This window comes from Triturus cristatus, chromosome 7 (genome assembly GCF_964204655.1).
Source record: "Triturus cristatus chromosome 7, aTriCri1.1, whole genome shotgun sequence".
In the NCBI taxonomy this organism is placed as follows: domain Eukaryota; kingdom Metazoa; phylum Chordata; class Amphibia; order Caudata; family Salamandridae; genus Triturus; species Triturus cristatus.
Window position 1 is genome coordinate 567,969,725 of NC_140590.1, and position 20,282 is coordinate 567,990,006.

At 41.9% G+C, this 20,282-nt stretch overlaps 1 protein-coding gene across 2 annotated transcripts in view; it reads right to left on the reverse strand.

Moving 5' to 3' along the window:
• The window catches only part of LOC146810138 (polycystin-1-like), a 545,091-nt gene that overhangs the window by 126,744 nt on the left and 398,065 nt on the right, over nucleotides 1-20,282 (reverse strand). For both annotated transcript variants that reach the window (XR_014966550.1, XM_085617085.1), the window contains exons 30-32: nucleotides 7,686-7,896; nucleotides 6,885-7,008; nucleotides 5,412-5,561 (exon numbers count right to left, since the gene is read on the reverse strand). Coding sequence is in view for 1 of the 2 variants with exons in the window: in XM_085617085.1 (XP_085473211.1) it covers nucleotides 5,412-5,561; nucleotides 6,885-7,008; nucleotides 7,686-7,896 (485 nt within the window). In the remaining variant the exon portion in view is untranslated. The remainder of the gene's footprint in view (nucleotides 1-5,411; nucleotides 5,562-6,884; nucleotides 7,009-7,685; nucleotides 7,897-20,282) is intronic.

Here is a 20,282-nt window from a genome sequence, read left to right on the forward strand (position 1 = left end):
TTTCTGCCAATAGGTGAATATAACTGTGTTATAACTGTGTTCTTAATGTCAAATTTTTTATGCCTTCCTGGACAACTGAATATAGAGGGCCGGATTCACAAAGGTAAACGGAGATGAAAGTCTAACTTTACGACTTTCGGTATTCACAAAGGGCATTTACGAGTAGTAAAGTTAGACTTTTGTCTCAGTTCAACTCAAGTTTTGGCCTTAAGTCTAACTGAGTGCAAACTTAAGTTAAACTGAGACAAAAGTCTAACTTTACTACTCGTAAATGCCTTCTGTGAATACCGAAAGTCGTAAAGTTAAACTTTCGTCTCAATTTGTGAATCGGGCCCAGAGTGTTTTTCTCTATTTCTGAATGCAGTATATTGTTCTGTTGTACATTAACATTACTTTATTATATAATACCTTCTTGAAAGCTTTGGGTTTTAAAGTCACTGCTGTAAGCTTTAGTAAACTGATGTGTTGTGGGACATCCTTCTCTGTCCACTTGCTCTAGCTAGTGAAGTATGGCATGTGTGACCCCACACTGCCTTGAATGTCATTAGGATCACTGAGGTTGAGAGTCTGCTTATGGTCTTCCCAGGAACAGACGGTGCTATTCCACCACAGGCATTTGTGCAGTGTTCTGTGTGACAACAATTCTAGACCCTCCCAGGCCCTGTTGTTTCAGGCCACTGGCTTGCCAAGCCCTCTTGTAGGGGTACATTTGTAAATGTTTGAAGTTTGTAAATACATGATGCCTTCATTCTCAACCATTCCATCACTTTCCTTACTATCAGAGTTTGTGCCGTCTGATAAAGAAAAATCTATTTCTGAAACACCAGTTCTCTCTACTGAACTGAGAGTGCCACCAAAGATTAATTTAATCTGAAATGGCTACAAGTCTGATTTCTTAAATATTGATTTTGTGGGTTTGGATTTGTGGGTTATCTGCTGCTTAATTAAGCAATAGTCAGGGTAATGATTAATATGAAAACAGTGATGATGCAAATGTGCTGCTACATCTGCTAAGCATTTGATCAACATTCATGAAGGTGACGTTTGAGAAAAGTAAGCACAATAAACTAGTAATGTTTTCCATTTACCACAAACCTTAGGTATTGATGATACAATACATGTATAAGAATGTGAAAGTATGCATCCTTTAAATGCAATGATGACATATTGATGGCTTCTTGTAGGGGGATGACCTCCAAAGTGTAATCAACTTAAAATGTATTTTTTTTATTTATCGTTCAGTAAACTCAAATCTAGGATCAGCCTCAGTGTGACTTTTTTGGATTCAGAACGTAAACAAAGAACACTCCTCCACCCATTTCAGATTGCAGAAGCTCCTCTATAGTGTCTAGATCCAACCATGGGTTCAGTCTCCCTTTGGCGGATGGTTTAGCAGCAACTGGTTAAACTCAGTGCATTAGTACCCACCAATTTATTCCTCCCTCATTTGTATGGAAAAAACACAATCATCTTCATCTTCACAAGGTGTTCTCTGATCAGATGGGAAATCCACTGAGTTGCTGTTTAATGGTATGTAGCTTGAGATCTTATGGCTTTGACCTTGTATTGTCTAAAAAAGTATCCTACTGTATTCTTTTACTGATGACACATCTGATCCAACGTAAAACATTGTTTGTGTCCTTTGGCTGGATCATGTCTACATGCACTTATAGTATGAGAATGCTGTTGCAGAGTATCAATAGGCACTCAGTCTCAGGAACTTTATCATTTCTAGTATCTGACTCACGTTTGGCCCAAGGACTAACCTGCTAGCAAACATCATACTGAAAAGGTGTTATTGCCATTCTGGCCTAAACGCTAAAACCAAACAAGTGTAATGCTTAAGTAGTACACTGGAATTCATTTTTAGGTAAGCTGTTCCTACCACATCTATTGGAGATTACCTTCTCCTCTTGCACTTGCTCCTGTACTCTCTTTCTGTCAATATCTGCTATGTATTGGTGAAGTTGTTTCATATTTTGGAACTGGTGGTCGTCATATCTGCTGAGTAAAAACTGTCTATAAGTTGGTAATTTTCCAGTTCTTATCCACCCCTGATGCCCCTCGGTATCCTTCTGCATCCAGTCCCATATTTTACTTGGCTTATTTTGATAATTGGCATTTGCAAAGTGCACAGCCTGCCACTAGGAACTAATATGTAATTGCAGCACATCTCTATAGTCTGTGGTGTGACTGAACCTTTTCCATCACAGGCTGCAGTCGTATTTGATTTTATAGTGGTCTAAGGTCAATAGGGTCAGTATGTCATTTTTAATGAGCTGTGAGTGCAGGCCCTCATGTGCCTCTTTTCCTACATCATGAACTAACACGAAGTCTGATGGCACATTTCCTTTAATGTTAATTGAGTCTTGGGGAGGAGCTCAGTATTTCCTCCAACTCTATGTGATATTGTTCTAATCTGTTTTTAAAATTCTCAGTTGTAGATTTTAACATAGGGCCTGATTTAGATCTTGAATGGACTCCCATCGTCCCTCCGTGGCGGAGTTTACAAGTACTCTGCCAAGCTGATGGAATCCCGCTCGCTGTATTTAGATGTGTGCTGAGTGAATCGCCATCCACGTCAACAGAGTGTTTTCTGTCACGTAAACAGTTCACCGCTGTCAACTGGGCAGACTTCTCTGCTGGCTAACATTACTCATTTACTGTCAGGGTGGCGGGATTGCAACTGAGCCTATTTAGATATTACTGTTGTGCAGGTGGTGTCCTAGCGGCGGATTGCCAATGGAGTTATTCCGGCACGGGATGTGGTCAACATTGGACTATTCCTGTGGCTGTAGGATGAATGCTAGCATCACACACCTGATGTGTTTTGGCTAATTGTGTTCACCTGCATACCACACTATAAAACATACTCCATTTCAGACCATGATCCTTTGCCATTCCACTGCACCACACCATTTTCAATCAAAACTCTTGCCAGTTAAGTCAGGTGTATTTTGTTTGGGTTTTCTCTGTTTCTTGTCCCTTATTTCAACTCTTATTCATTGTTTTTGTGGGTCATAACAATAATTAAATTTTTTCTTGTTATTTAAATTTCTTGAATGTCAACATTACACACATATACATTACACATTGGTATGTTATTGCTTGTAGGAGAGATTTAAAAACAGTTCACCGCTGTCAACTGGGCAGACTTTTCTGCTGGCTAACATTACTCATTTACTGTCAGGGTGGCGGGATTGCAACTGAGCCTATTTAGATATTACTGTTGTGCAGGTGGTGTCCTAGCGACGGATTGCCAATGGAGTTATTCCGGCACGGGATGTGGTCAACATTGAACTATTCCTATGGCTGTAGGATGAATGCTAGCATCACACACCTGATGTGTTTTGGCTAATTGTGTTCACCTGCATATCAAACTATAAAACACACTCCATTTCAGACCATGAACCTTTGCCATCCCACTGCACCACACCATTTTCAAGCAAAACTCTTGCCAGTTAAGTCAGGTGTATTTTGTTTGGGTTTTCTCTGTTTCTTGTCCCTTATTTCAACTCTTATTAATTGTTTTTGTGGGTCATAACATTAATTACATTTTTTCTTGTTATTTAAATTTCTTGAATGTCAACATTACGCACATATACATTACACATTGGTATGTTATTGCTTGTAGGAGAGATTTAAAAATGCACGAGTCCTGAACAAATGTAAACAAACAAGTCAAAAGGTAACAAGATAAAAGTAGCAGCTTACCTTCGGTTCCGGTGACGACAGGGTTGATTTGCATAATAGTCAAGTATCAGCAGCAGTGGCAGGACTTGTACGATCGCGTTCATGACAGAACAGAAAGTGTGAAACAGAGAGAAACTAAGTTTCTACCTTATATCCATTCCAATCCGCCAACTCAGGTGTGGAGGTTTCCCTGCCACAGTTGCATTGGCGGAAAGGCACATAGAAATTGGCCCGGCGGATAAACTGGCTGTAATCCCTCAGACAACTGCTTTTGCCTATGGTGCTGTCAATGTAGGTGAACAAATCTGGTGGAGACGGTGACACTCCGACAGTCTTTCGTCCATCGACCCACACGCATATGAATAGAGCAGGCAGACCGCCTAGTAGGTGGGCGTGAAATCTCTTGAAAAAACTATGGTGGGAAACATTCTGCCAAGATCTATGTCAGGCCCATAGTCTTGAGCATTAGTTAAATAATATTTTTCACAGTTCTTGTGAAAGTTTCTTGAAGAATGCCATCTTCCTCCTCCTCCTCTATCTGTATGATGAATGCAATATGAAGGGATGCTCTCTGAATAACAGTGTGACAAGAAGAGATCTCATCAGGAGGTAATGTCTTGATTAGATAGGTATCCAGCCCATATCATCTTGTGAGTGTCTGATACTCTTCTTGTACCCATTTAAGTTCTTCCTCTACCTCCAGATCAAAGTCTATCTGAAGTGGCAGTAAAGATAATTTGGTGTGCATAATCGGTGCTGGTTGAACCAATGCTGCTTCTATTCTTTTCTTATGAATAAGAAAGCTCCTTAGCTCTTCTGAAATTCCCTCCTAATAAGTTAGTTTTTATTTTTATACTCACCCTGTGTAGCAGATGTCTGTTTACAGGGATCTGGAGAATATGCCATGATATGACCTATGTCTGAGATTTACCCTTGCTTTCTCAACAGAAAGAAATGGAGTATTAACTGCTTTTCTCATAAGCTATAACTTCATATCCATATTCGATTCTTATTATCCGATCATGATCAAATTAGTGAATTGAGCTGAAACCTCATTGCAAGGTCATTCCTCTTCAAAAACTTGAGACACTTCAATTTTACGAGTTGTCTGGAACTCTAACCTCCTTTTCTCGATCTATATTACCTGTGGAGTTAGCACTTAGCAAGAAAATGTTACAAACCTTGTGATGCTCTTTTCAAGGGTAGTGGGGGTTACAGGGCTTGTAAAACTTAAATGTTGTATTTAAATGTGCATTTTCCATGAACCCTACCCTATGGGGTCATACGACTTTTGACTCGATCTATAAGTATAACAAGTCGTCAAAAAGAAATATTCTCAAGCAACCATTCATCAATGATTTGGCTACTCAGTTGCTGAATTCTACAAAACTCCTCTTCTCTCTGAGGTTTTCTATGTCCCCTTTGAGTAGTATTTAAACGAAGCATGGGCAAATCACTCTGAACCCAGTGGTGAAAAAATAATATCTAAGGTGGAGCATGTGTCCCTGTGGATTGTGTGTTTCAGGGAGTGTGACTACGAGCCATTCAATGAATGTTCAAAAACGCTATAAACATTATGAGAAAAAACAAGGTGCAGTATTCCGAACACAACGCTTGTTAGTAGGGGATTGTAAAGCATATGTATCTACAGCATACATATTGAAAATATACATATATTTGACAATTATGGGGTATGTTTGACAAGTTTATCTTCTTACCCCACTGAGGGAACTGATGTCCATCATAGACTCCATCCCCCGCGGGATGGACAGGAAAGAGGAACTACCAAGCTCAGAGATATCCAGGCACACATCCATCTCAATAGTCTGTGGGTCTGGAGTACAGGGTTCAGGGTCCTCAACCTCAACCTGTAAGAGTAGATTAAATTCTGAGGCATGAAGACATCGACCAAAAAGAACTAGTAACAATCCGCTATCTCCTACAAGCCTGCACCAGTTGCACAGTTATCATAATGTTTTTTCCTGACACTGGCACTCATATTCTGATAATCGTGACATGGACATCCTGCCAATGTTTGGAAAGCCTTGTTCTCTGGAGAAACATTAATTGTATTAGGTAAACACATTTGATAATGACACTGTCCCTTTGCAACAACCTTTCCATACAGTTGTTTGCTTCATGCTAAGAAAAACCACAGGAACACACATTTTGTGACTTTTATAATGTGCATTTACACAGTATATCTGAGCAGAGAGCAATTCAATGTGTGGGTATCTCTTAGCATTGTTCCAGACTGAGCCTATGTGTGAGGTGCTAAGTTAGTTATTAGCTCTAGGGGTGCTATGCATGCCTTACTGTTTGAGTTTGTTCTGAAGTGTGTTGGAGATAGTCTCCTGGTAGGTTTGAGAGGTGATGAAGTTGCCCCAGGTGATGATCAGAGGGGTAATGAAGCTGATCCAGTTGCTGACACCAGCAGTAATAGACCTGCCCCAGGTGTGTTAGAATAGCCCCTGCTGTAGTTATGAGTAGAGCTCCCGGTTAGATGGTATTTTTGTTTTTTACATTTCCACCTGTATTTTTCCATATTTATTGTTTTACTAATTTTATATGTATTTATCCGTATTTATTTGTTGGTTTGTTGAAAAAGGTTAAGCTGAAACCAGCATATTTCCACATTTATTTAACTGATATATGTACACTTATACGTGAATGCCTGACAGGTTTCAATTCTAGGAACAACCACAGATGATAAAATAATACATATATGAAAACATGCACATTGAGTATCAACTCTATTGACATCTCCTGTTGTTTAAGCATCATTACTGATTTTATTTATTTTTTAGCCCTTTTACTTGTAAATTCACTCAGCATTTAGAATCCCTGAAAATACAACCTAATTTTCGTTTTTGACCACATTTAAAAATAAATGTAGACAGGAAATACATGTTTTTCTCTCTGTATTTATCTGTAAAAATCAGTAAAAAATAAAATCAAGGAGCCTTAATTAAGGGCAATAAGGGATCGCACCCTGATGTTGCTTTGTGACAAATGTGTCACAGTGGCTGGTCTTATGCGCATGGACTTGAGCGAGTTCCTAGCTCTTAGTTTTAACAGTTTGAAGTACATATTACTCCAAAGCTTATTTGGGTAAAAGATGGATCTGCTTTTGTGTGGGAGCAGTGGTGCCATCTGGTTGAACAAAATAAAGAAAGATACAGGTACTCTACCTTACTGTGCGTCTGCCTGAAGAGGAACATGAACAGAAACTGCACCGGAAAGACCACCACAGCAACAACCATCCCCACAGCAATGCTCTCCACTGTCACCGGGGTTTGACTTCCTAGGGGAACACTGCCAGCAAGACCAAAAAGAAATGAGTTACTACTAGAGCCCAGAATCACTGGGCCCCATGAAACAGCATGTTGAATAAAACCAGAAAATAAAATATGCAGCACCACATCATTCCAACTCAGTGTACCCCAACATTTGGACCAACTGTACCCCGACATCTGAAGTTCATACACAACAAAATATGAACCTATTTTATATCAACATCTTAATTACTTCCACCCGAAATGGATTGGTGCACTCCAACATCCATATGTGCTGAACACAAGTCCCAACCTGGCTGCAATTTAACATCTTAATTTGGTGCACCCTAACATCTGAACACCTTACACTACAACACATGGACTCCTTTAATTATTGCTGAATCTAAAACCTAAATAGTCCTTCAGCCCATATGCTTATTGTGTACACATGTTCTACCACAGTCTCTTGATTTCACCCTACCCCACAATATTTTCAGGTGCTACTTTTTTAACTCAATAGGTATGGTCCTAGTTCCCTTGAATCCTCACTTAAGCTACTTTTTCAATCTTGCATCCCTTGTTTTGAAACATTTCTCACAGAACCTGCCAGGGTCTCTCACCTCACCATCATTTTCCTTCCCCACCTTCTATTCAATAATTACTCTGTTGCTGCCTTAAACAATGCTCTTGTCTAATTCAAATATATGCAACACTTACCTCTTCCCAACAACACCCACAGATCCATACCATAGAACACATGTAGCCATGAATAAGTAAACTGTGCACATGCAGCATGTGATTCTCTGCACATGGGTGAAGCGGCTGTGAGGGGGTCGACCCCAAACAGACAACCAGAGATGCCAATCAGAGAAGCCAAGGCGCAGTTGTGCTGGGAAAATGCGAGAAAAAGTACGCAGCTCGTGAGGACCTGAAATCGACAAAGTAAACTTTCTATGTTAGTGGTATCCATCAGACAACAAAAAAAGAATTGAGGTCGGCATGACTCACACTAACTTTACCATTATCATGTCCAGCATCATAATTACAATCACTGCCTTTACAAGATTCAGATCCAATATGGATATCACTGGAACTTATCAAACCACTATCAGGTTCACCACTGAAATCAAATGCTACCAACTATGCCACCATCAGAATCATCATCAATATCCAGCCTTCAAGCGTACCATCATCTAATCCACTTTTAAAATTACTGCCATAATTCTAATCACAGTCAGATCAACTATAAAAATATTAATGTCACTGATTTCACTGATTATAATGAGATCTACCACTGACATCTCTGCCAGCAAACTTACAATCATCATGCTCAGGAACAGTCTTCTTGCTCCCACTTCCCCAGCATCAAATACACTATCAATATCAAGGCCCACAACCATACCATCAATTGATCCTCCATTGACATTATAGTTGTGAATATATCCACAATCGCATCAACCACTGATTTCATTAATACCCACTTCACCATAATCAAATCTATCATTGATATCACTGCCTAACCACCTGCAGATTCAGTAAGGTCATCAGTTATCAGTCATTTAATCTGAATCAGATCAATCATTCCTGTTACAGCCACAAACCTCACTACTGTTTTAATGCTATCAAAATCACTGCCAGACACCTCATCACCATTAGATCCTCCACCAATGTCACTGCCACCATACTCACCACAATAATATTCACCATCAAAATTGCTGCCACAAACTTTATAACCACAAAGACTGCCAACAACACACTAATTTCATCACCTTCAGAAGAACCATTGAAACCACTGTCACAAACTGTAGTGGAGATACAGTTTTATGTGCACACATTGCTATGTTAGCATAAGCGTTTTAGAAGCCAAACGCCATCTTGCCGCTTTGCTGCATTTGCACACAACACTATAGGTAGCTGTTATTACAAGTAAAACTGCTTGCTTGCTTTTTTATTCACATGAGACCGGTCTGTTTTTCACATCCCTAGACGTGCCCCGCGACCTTAGTCTGAACACTGTGTGCAGAAGCCGTCAAGGTCAAATAACAATGTATGCTGTTGAATTCAGGTTGATCGGCCCACGCTCTACTCACAACAAGCACACAGCTGCAAATAACTGAAACTCTGGTGCTTTTAATATTGCTTTTGCACGCATGATTCAGGCACTTGAAGAAAACCTTTCCAGACACAGAGAGCAGAGCTGATCCTGTGATGTGATTCATCTAAGCTGATCTTTGAGGTATGGGGTTCCCCATTCAAACCTAGAGAACTTCTATTAGTTTATAAAACTAGTTTAGTAGCCAAGGGAGGGTGGTTCACAAGGTATAAAGGACCTGTTTTCCACTATCATTTTTAATATGATTTCTCCCTTCATTTTCTATGGAATTGTAACAATGCTGATGGTTTTATTTTAATCATTTGTCTGCTTATGTTTGCCAAAGTACTGCACCTTAGAGCACATAGTTAAAAATAAACATTTTACACTTTTCCGTGATTACTCTTGTTGTGGACTGATATGAGAATAATAATGAAAAGGTGTTTCTGATTCCCACCATTCATGAGAATACTCTAAGTCGCTTGTTCTGGGTTGTCTAATCATTGGTAGCTTCGAGATGATACAGAGAACGAATAAGACACTGATGCTATTCGGATAGGGGTTCTGGGTACTGAAGTGAGTTTTTTGGTACACCACAATTCACTGAGGTCCTGGTTTCCTGTACATAGCTCTGTGCATGAGCATAATCCCCGCAACATGGTGCACCTAACGTTTTGGTCTTATGATTGAGACGCCTTAGTAGTGCTTATATTTGTCGACAACACCCTCACTCTTGTTTCCGGTTGACGAGAGTGACGGTTTAAACCTACCGAAATAGTTAATATATAGGTTCTCTCAAGCTTGACAATTAGAAAGGTTTCATTTTAACTTCTACCCTTTTTGTGCTACAGTTTAATATAGATTGTTTTGCTTCACTGTGACCTTATGGCTGAAGTCGCTATTGCAGCGCATAGACGCGCACCTCTCCGGCGTCACTTAACGCAGTTCGGGGTGCCAGACGATGGAATGTCAATTATCTTTGTAGTGAGTGCCGATGCATCGTTCCCCTATGAGTTGTTTTATTCTTGGGTTAGTTACTTTTCCGGAGGTGAAGACGCATACACATCTACGGTAATTCCAGCTAATTACACACCATATAGGACGCAAGAAATTCCTATTTCTGCTTGGCAGCATCGTATTTGGTTCAATGTCGCCCTCCCCCACACCGTTACAAGGGTTCGTTTGGGTCCCTTGTCTATTCCAGGGGCCACTTGGCCAGTCTTTGCCAGGTTCGCACAACATCCACGATATTTACTAGCCCCGTTGGATGACTCACGTCAACTCCACACCGCCTTGATTGCGGTACATAGGGCTTTAGTGCAATACATCTCTCGCAATGTCCAGGTGGGGGCACCTGGGGTTGCGACGCAACCAGCAGGCCCAGCCGGGATTACTATTGGTCCCGTCATGGTTAATTCGGTAATGGGCAAGCGCCCCCAGGATAAGGACGATATGCCTTATTGGCTTGCAGAGAAATTTGACCAGCTAGAAGCGGTATTTCCCAATTCTACTCCTGTGAAAAAACACAGGATCCTTACCATTAGTTTGCAGAAAGACTTGGTCCTAGAGGTAACTGATTGTGAGAACTGGGGAAAAGTGTTTGCAGCGGTATACTCGAAGTGCTTCAGCACACCGTCTATGACTGTACTGCCCTCCGTGATCAAGCGTGTTCAGGATCAGCACAGTCCGGAGGCGGCGTTCGAGTTAGGAATGAGGCTTGTCGGCGTGTTCGACGTAGTTGCTGATCTAATCCTTGCTAACGTCAAGGGAGATGCAGTTAACTTTCAGGTGTCAAATGAGCTGCGCCTCGTTGCCGACGTCGATAAACCCCGGCAGTTACCGAATATTATTGCAGAGGCTTATAAGATCCTTGGCCGCAATAGTTTAGGTGTTAAGCCTTTTGTTAAAACAACAGCGCAACCGCAAACTCACACGGTTAAGTCTACTAAAGACAACCGTCCAGCTTTTCCTAAACAAAATTGGAAAACTAAGAAACAGGGAAAGCAGCAACAGAAACAGGGGTCTCGTCCCACGTCACCGATTCAAGTGACTACTGAACGCACTTATGAATTGCGCGATCGCACTAGAATTAGGTCTCCTGATAGATTTCAGGTTCCTGAACAACGTTCTCCTCATTCCTCACAGGAAACATCGGTCTCACAGTCCGGTGGAGGAGAACGTGGCAAAGGTCGGGGTGCCCCACAGGGACGTGAACAGCACCGCCCGGCTGATGGTTAAGGCAAGCAGGAAGAGTTTGCACGTCAACAATCCCTGTTTCAGAAAAAGAAGGTTGCTGCACTACCAGCGAGGTATGCCTCAGATAGTGAACACAGCTTTGGGAACCTAACATGGGCACTAACGCTGCTAGACAGCGCAGCAGAGGTTACAATAGTGCGGTAAGGACTGCGTCCATATCTGGAGGTGACAGCAACTGATACATTTATTACTGTAGAAACTGCTGACACTAGAGTGGCTCCCCCTGACAGACTATATGACATAGTCCTTTTAATAGAAGGTGACATACAACGTACCATAAAAGGGATTTTTGAGAATAATCTGACCTCTACATATGACATTTTGCTAGCAGAGGTGGACTGGCCCCCAGCTTTCGTTTTGGCCGCTCCTAGAGGGGAGGAGGTAATCCTCCCATCTTTTGCGCACACTGTACCGAAGGAGCAAGCTCAGAACTTTTCAGAAGTGTGGGCACAGGTGCTTGCTCCCGCATTGTACCGTACTCAGGTCGGGTAGGATAAATTATCACCAAGCCATGAGATTCCGTTACGGTCTATGCCGCAGCCACAACCCCAATATCCCATGCGCCGCACAGCTAGATCTCACGTCGCAGAAATCATTGAACAATTGGAATATCAAGGTGTAATTGAAACATGTGTGTCACCCATGAATAATCCTCTTTTCACTGTAACCAAACCTGATGGGTCGTACCGCCTAGTTTTGGATTATCGGCATTTGAACTCTCATTGTCGAAGCTGCGCAGTATAAAATACCCACAGTTCTGCCCTGGTTGATAGTCTCATGAGAAAATGGTTTAAAACCACACTTAACATCTCCAATGGCTTTTATAACCATAACCTGTCCTCTATTAGTAGTCAATGGACAGCCTTTACTTCCGGCGGCAAACAAAAACAGTTTAAAAGATTAGCCATGGGCTACAAAAACAGTCCTGGAGTCTTTGCCGCACGTGTAGTCTCTCTGTTGGAGAGCATTGACCCTGATGCGTACTCGTATGTTGATGATATCTATTTCACAGACGACAAATTATGGCCGCATCTGTGTTGCATTGACCGCATCATTATTATGTTTGCGGACTTCGGTTACAAATTTAACTTTGCAAAATCACACATTACGGAGTATACAGTGTTGTTTTTGGGCTATGAACTCAACAACGAAGGTCGAGGTTTAGCACCTCACTTCCTGGAGAACTGAGCATGCTTGCGCGCTCCAACTGTGAAAAAACTACAATCTTTGCTGTGTTTTTTTAACTTCGGGCGTACTTACATTCCCAATTATGCCCAGTGTATCAAGCCGCTATATGCCTTGGTACAACCAACTTTTTCCAAATCGAGCTGGTTGCCAGAACATTCAGCCATTTTGCAATCTTTGCAGGCTGATCTTCTTGCTTCTAAATACTTACTGACACGTGATAACCACACAAACCCGGTAATAAGAATTGTGCCTGGCGCAGTGGGTTTCACGTACTTAACGTTCAATGAGGGAGACACAGTCCCTATTGCTTACAAGTCACACTTGTACACATCGGCTGAAATGCGCTTTTCCACAGTCTAAAAGGTTTTGACTGCAGTGCAGATGGTGATTCTAAAGGAGAGAGCGCTGTCGCAAGGGTAATGCATGTTGGTTGTCACACCGTATCCTGCCTTTGAGGCAGTGACAAAAGCCAGTGTTCCAAATTCTAAAGCTTTGCATCCGCGTTGGATACAATGGGCCACTTCTTTGACATCTCCGTATGTCACTTACATCTTTGATGCCTCATTGCAGACTCAGGAGTATTTGCAGTATGAATTTGTTCATCCAGTTCCTCTGTCTTTGAGCCCGCTTGAGGATTATCATTGTATCATCTATACTGACGGTTCGGCGCAACCGGCGACGGAATCTAAGCATGCTTATCCAGCAGCCTGCGCAATAGTGGTTGGTACTTTTGTGAATGGTGAAATCAAGTCTGATGTCGTGCACACGCAGACATTGTGTGATTGTACTGCCCAGTTGGCAGAGCTTCGTGCTCTGGTGCTTGCACTGGAGTTTGCTGATCCTCGAGTGACTACTCTTATTGTGAGTGACTCTTTTTACTGTGTTCAGTCTTTCAATGACAATTTATTCTTTTGGTCTCAAAATGAGTATCGTGATTCCAACGGTAGCACAATCAAGTATAAAATGCTTTGGGTTCGAGTCGCAGAACTTAAACACCGTCTGCCGCTCCTGAATGTAATTCATACTCTTGGGCACCAACAAGTAGGTGTCCATGCTGTTGGCAACAGTTTAGCTGATGAAACAGCGAAAACAGCAGTGGCAACATATCTAGAAGCAACAGTTACAAGATCCAAAAGTAAGATTGATAATGACATCTTGGCAGCAATTGCTGCAACTGAGAAGGGTGATAATTACCCTCGGGTTTCCCTTCTAAATACTCTTATCATTTAAGTCCTGATAAAGTTCCCTATGTGAGAATTAACGACGTTGGTGACAGATTGATTCCCAACGTGGACTGCAGACTTTCCTTAATAATGGCTGCTCACGAAGGTATGGATTCTGCCCATGACGGCATTTCAGCGACTGTTACTATCTTACAGCAACGTTACTGGTGGTGCAGACTGTATAAACAGACTTGTGTGTATGTTCTTAATTGTGACATTTGCCAGCAGATTAAACCTTCGACTGCTGCGCGTCCACCTCAAACACAGTTGTACATATCTAATAAACCACTTGGGTGTGTTTATTTAGATCACTGTGGTCCTTTCTCCTCTGATACTGCGTATAAGTACATCTTAGTTGCAGTGGATTCATGCACACGTTTTCTATGGGTCTGGCCACAACGGAGTGCTGATGCTCGAACTGCCATCAGGGATTTGCGTGTCTTTGTAGGAATTTTTGCATGTGGTACCCTTCATTCAGACCAGGGTCCAGCATTCGCCTCTAAGGCGAACAAGGATGCCATGAGATCTTTGGGGGTCCAAGTCAAATTTTTGTCTCTATACCGGCCTGAGGGCAATAGCGTTGTGGAACGAATGAACCGTGACTTAAAGCAATCCCTGACAGCTAGGGTTTTAGGTACTGGCAGGAACTGGTTGGCCCACTTGTATAACGTTCAACGTGCACTTAATAATCTCCCTAGAAGGTCTCTGGGTGGGCGGACCTCATACGAAATGCTCTTTGGCATAAAGATGTGTGTCCCGGATCTTGATGGTCTAGACATGGCGGCATCAGCCGCAACCTTTGACGTTGATGATCATTCTGCTGTATTACAGAACCTACAAGAGACTCAAGTCAGTCTTGCAAAGGAACACTTGCCCTCCACAACTGATGCTGCACTTCAGATTCCGTCAGTTGGCTGGCTACCTCGAATTGGTGACCTGGTCCGTGAGAAGGTGGTAAACAAGAAGGAGTTCGGCCCCTCTTATCGTGCACCAGTTCCAGTGCTTGGCGTGCAGGGTACAAGAACAGTTATTTTACCTCCACTTCCTGGTCGCAAGGATAACAGGTACATCTCCATTGACAATGTCAAACTACAACGAGTGGCCAATTCTTCTTAGTATGACTCCAGCGGTCTCTTGTCCAGCAATGCTGAGAAATTCTGTGTTGGCCCTGGCAAATACCAACAGGTCTGACATTGCCATCGAGATGCATACAGTTACTAATCCTTTATTGACTCCACCGGCTGGTGGTACCGTTGAAGATACTGAGTATACATATCCCACAGATGTGTCGTTGCCTGGTGTGCAATCAAGTGCAGTTGACCAGTCACATTTTTCATTTGACACTAACTCTACAACATCGAATGCCCCATCGAAAATTTCTATTTTTGATGTTTGGTTTAAAACACATTTTTTAATTCCCCCTTGGACTTACGTTTGGCTGGGGCTCATATCTATTTTTTTGTTTATGTCGAATGGATTTGTGGTTGTATTTTTTCGTCTAGTAAATGGACACTATCTGACCGAAAGATCTGCAAATAGATTAATTGATGGAACTTTGGCACCCCACTCTTCATCACACATCATGAAGAGAGAGCAGACTTTTGTTAATATTACTGCCTGGCCTGTGTTAGATGGGATTGTATAGGATGCTGTAAAATTTCTAATTCATGGTCCCACAGAGGTGATTAATGTCCCCAATGTACTTCGTGTTTCTATGGGGGATGTTGTGAAACAAAACATACGCTCTGATGATTGGGATGTCCAAGCCGTTGAGGCTCTTTTTTCTCATTTGAAATATTATGCTGCTTTTGATGCTGAAGATTTGTATTTAGACACAGCAGCCTGCTTTGGATTGCCTACTTCTAAAAAAATGAATTCCCCTACTATTCCTGATCTGGGCGCTTATCCGACCTGGGATAATCACACAGATCTGTCCCTTGATGAATTGCAGTCATACATTACTAATACATCCTTCAATATTTCCAACTTAGATCCTGAAGGATGGTTAATATGGCAGAGGAGTTCAGATTCTTGTCGACATCGTTTTCTGGGTCTGCTCCCCAGTTATACACAGGTGAGGGTGGACCCCCGATTTGAATCTTCCCATTCTGTTACTACCTATTCTGTAGGAAAGTTATGTCAAACATGGCTGCAACATTCCACCTTAGCGTCAGTTAAACATCATTTATCCAAATTAAATGACAAAGTATATTTGAATGATTTTGTTAAGGGACCTGTGGGTGGAAGGTCCAAAAGATGGGTGTCTGCTGTTTACAACGAAGTTTGGAAATTATCTTAAATTGAAGCTGCTTCTAGGTTAAGAGCAATTGATCAAGCAAAATTGGAAACAGTGCTTGCTGTCATTGATAATAGCATTAACACCCTTTCTTCCAGAATTTACACATTAGATAACATAGTTTCATCTTTTATGGATATTGTACAGGATGATATGTCTGTTTTATACCATGGTCAAAATCAATTACGTTCTATAGTGCAGTTTGCATGGACTTTACAAACATTGAAGGCTGGGAAAGTTCCCTGGGACTACATGAACACATCATCTTTATTCCTGTGGTTGAATTTGACTGATAAACAACAGTTCATGTCCATGAAGGATGCAACATATTCATTTTTGCATATTGAAAAGTTGGAACCTTAACCATTCTCTGTGGCCGAATCGAACTCAGCTGTGTGGCTTATCCATGGATTGATCACTTTACCATTTCCATTGTTTAAGTTCAGTTCATGTATGAAACACTATGCCTTAAGCAGGTACGAACCATTGGGTACTACTTTCTTGCATGAGGTTTGGTCACTCCCATTTACATACAGGTGTCTGACAGAGGGTAAAGAGGTTTATCTAAAAGGAGAGGAATGTACTTCCACACCTGATCACTCAGTAGTCTGTAGGAACATCCAATTGCATGGCGCATGCAACGTTCACGCACCGAATTTAGCTTGCATTCTGAAGGGAAATCCTGTGGCATCGATTACACCCACTTTCGCGTTAATAGCTTACGGTAGTTATTTGCTTTTAAATAATGAGGCATGCTGCGGGATGCTAGTAGGGATTCCGTACATTGTAACAGTCTCACAATGAGTAGTCTGTTGTAAGAATGTCCTTTTCCCACCCCCGCATGGGAGACTGGATGTATCCATCTGGCCTTCCATATCAACCTTGAATGCAGAGTTCAACAAGATGAGCAGAATAAGGGCTCTATAGTCTCAAAAAGAAGTCGCCCTGACTTCCTCCCATGAAACGTTTGTCCTTCACGTAGCAAACACCCACACCTAGATGCATGCGCTTTTAAATGCTGATCTCCCATTTCATTTCGGTGCTCTGATTCACACGATATTCAATGCCTCGTCAACAACTGGCTTGGTGCATTTTTTCACAGTTGTGGGCTCCGGCCTTGCGACCTCGTTCCAAACAATATTTGGTGTGATACCGGCATTTTTTCATTCTATTTTTTCCAGCGTCTTCGGCAGGCTTCCGTTGATTCTCGCCTTGACTGCTGGTGTGCTGCTGTTGATTTGTTTGCTCTGCAATGGCTGCACGATCTGTACCTCACACCAGCCTGCCGCGGCTGCTTCAACTGCACAACCAGATGCTTGAATAGTATGGAACACAACCACTGGCCACTTTGAGCGTGGCCTATGGATTATCCGTCCGGTTCTCATACTTTACTTGCGTACAACCTATTTTTCATTGCCTAGATTGTCCATTCGAATGGGCTCTGGATTTGTGCCTGTCGAACACGGCGTCTTCTGCCCCGGATTATGATCGACTGATGAGTCCCTTAGTGGCTCATGAGTTGGACTGTTCTGGTATCGGGATTAATGCCTGTGGAGCAGCACACGGAATCCTAGGGAATTGGTATATATATGCTGCAGCCCATGACTTCCTGGCGCGAAGTTATCTTGAAGAACACGCAAGCTGTCCTCTGATGTTGCTAGAGGCTCCAGTTGTCGAAGAAAATGTATGTTCATTTACTTTACTTGACTGGATGGCTGACTCATTTACTGAACATTACAATTACTTCCTCTTGGAGGTAGTTGCAACATATTGTGCCTACACGTTGATGGATTAAATTGGTAGTTGTCCATCTTCCGCACGTCGTAATCAAGATTTTTAATTTTTTTTACTCCACAGTGGGCTGTATACCGCCCCTGAGAGATGTTTTAATTGTTTTCTTTTTCCCAACAAATTTTTCGAACTTTCACTACCAATTATATGGATTGGCAATATATGGACTTGGTTCTGTCTCACTCGAACTTGAACTCTGTGTTCCTACATTGCTTCCCTATTCTGTTCGTGGGCCGATCAAGGGAGGGTGTAGTGGAGACAGAGTTTTATGTGCACACATTGCTATGTTAGCATAAGCGTTTTAGAAGCTAAACGCAATCTTGCCGCTTTGCTGCTTTTGCACACGACACTATAGGTAGCTGTTATTACAAGTAAAACTGCTTGCTTGCTTTTTTATTCACATGAAGACGGTCTGTTCACATCCCTAGACGTGCCCCGCGACCTTAGTCTGAACACTGTGTGCAGAAGCCGTCAAGGTCAAATAACAATGTTTTCTGTTGAATTCAGGTTGATCGGCCCACGCTCTAGACACAACAAGCACACAGCTGCAAATAACTGAAACTGGGGTGCCTTTAATATTGCATTTGCACGCATGATTCAGGCACTTGGAGAAAACCTTTCCAGACACAGAGAGCAGAGCTGATCCTGTGATGAGATTCACCTAAGCTTATCTTTGAGGTATGGGGGTCCCCATTCAAACCTAGAGACCTTCTATTAGTTTATAAAACTAGTTTACTAGCCAAGTGAGGGTGGTTCACAAGGTATTATAGGACCTGTTTTCAAATATCACTTTTTAATATGATTTCTCCCTTCATTTTCTATGGAATTGTAACAATGCTGATGGTTTTATTTTTAATCATTTGTCTGCTTATGTTAGCCAAAGTACTGCACCTTAGAGCACGTAGTTCAAAATAAACATTTAAAACTTTTCTGTGTCTCTGATTACTCTTGTTGTGGACTGATATGAGAATAATAACGAAAAGGTGTTTCTGATTTGCACCATTCCTGAGAGTACTCTAAGTCGCTTGTTCTGGGTTGTCTAATCATTGGTAGCTTCGAGATGATAGGGAGAGCGAATGAGACACTGATCCTAGTCGTATAGGGGTTCTGGGTACTGAGGTGAGTTTTTTGGTACACCACAATTAGGTCCTAGTTTCCTGTGCATAGTTCTGTGCATGAGCAGAATCCCCGCAACAAAACCTTATCATCATTATTATGTGTTACATCCCTACCAAGGGCATTGTCAAGAACTCACCAAACAAAGGCTTTACTTATTCAGGGAAGAAGCGCTCCTTGTGCTGCCGGCTGCCTTGTTCAAGGATGCCAAGTTCAGTTTCTGGCTCAGTGTTAGCACCACCCAAACTGCTCTGATGACACAATGCTCACAATCACCCAGAAGAGTGATCCAAGAGCCGCCTAGAGTGCCCGGCACCAAGGCTGGTGGTGGCACTCTGAAATTCAGTGTGGAAAAAAGGGTTTTGTCTTTGATTGCCAAGCAAATGCAATGACTTTCCAGAAAGGGACATGGACAAGCCATATATCCAGCCCTTCCCAACATTGCGGTCTGTCAACAGGGTGTAATTCAAAGTTACCCATCCTAGATGAAGAAGAGACATTTCCTGTTATGTCATACATAGGTAATCATGAGAGGAAGATGCATGAAACCCATTTGTTCCCTTATTTTTGGTAGCGTTCTTTGCCCCTTTCCCACTATTTTTTGTCATAGATTTTAGCTGCTTGCAGTTTGTATCTTCTATATTTCATGCCTGGAATCCTTGCTTAGTTCTTTTCTCCATCCTGATGTTTGATGGTGTGCTATTACTTCAGTATTAGTCTTCGTCCACAAACAAGCACAAGTGCTACAATATTGACAAAAGGTTGTCTCCTTTGTGGGGTTTCCTCCTAAAAGTAACCCTGTTAAAGAGTCGCTTAATACCTTTCACATGTAGTGTTCTGTGCAGTAAGCATCTTGGCTACTGGGAAAAGTCGCCCTTTCATTGGGCAATCAGAAGTGGACTCTAGAGACCTTCTTATCACCCAGTCCCTGGCCTTAGGTCAACAATCAATATCACTGCCAATAAGTATCTCTGTAATGAGACCCTTCTTTGATATCACTGCCACCACCCTCAACATCGTCAGACCTGAAACACACCCTTCAGCTTCATCATCATTATATTCTGCATTCATATAACTTTCTCTACCCTCACCAGCATCAAATGCATAGTTGATATAACTGCTGACAACATCCTCTTTCCCAGATCCAGGACCCACATAATTTCAACCAACTTAATCATCATATCCAGAATCCACACCACTCTAACCTCATTAGCATTAGATGAACTATCTGTACCATTTCACCACCTTTTTCTGCATCAGATCTACAAGTAATATTGTTTTAAGTTTACAATCATGTTTCTCCATTCATTTACTTAAAAGATATGCTGGAGAACAATATTTACATTTCTTTT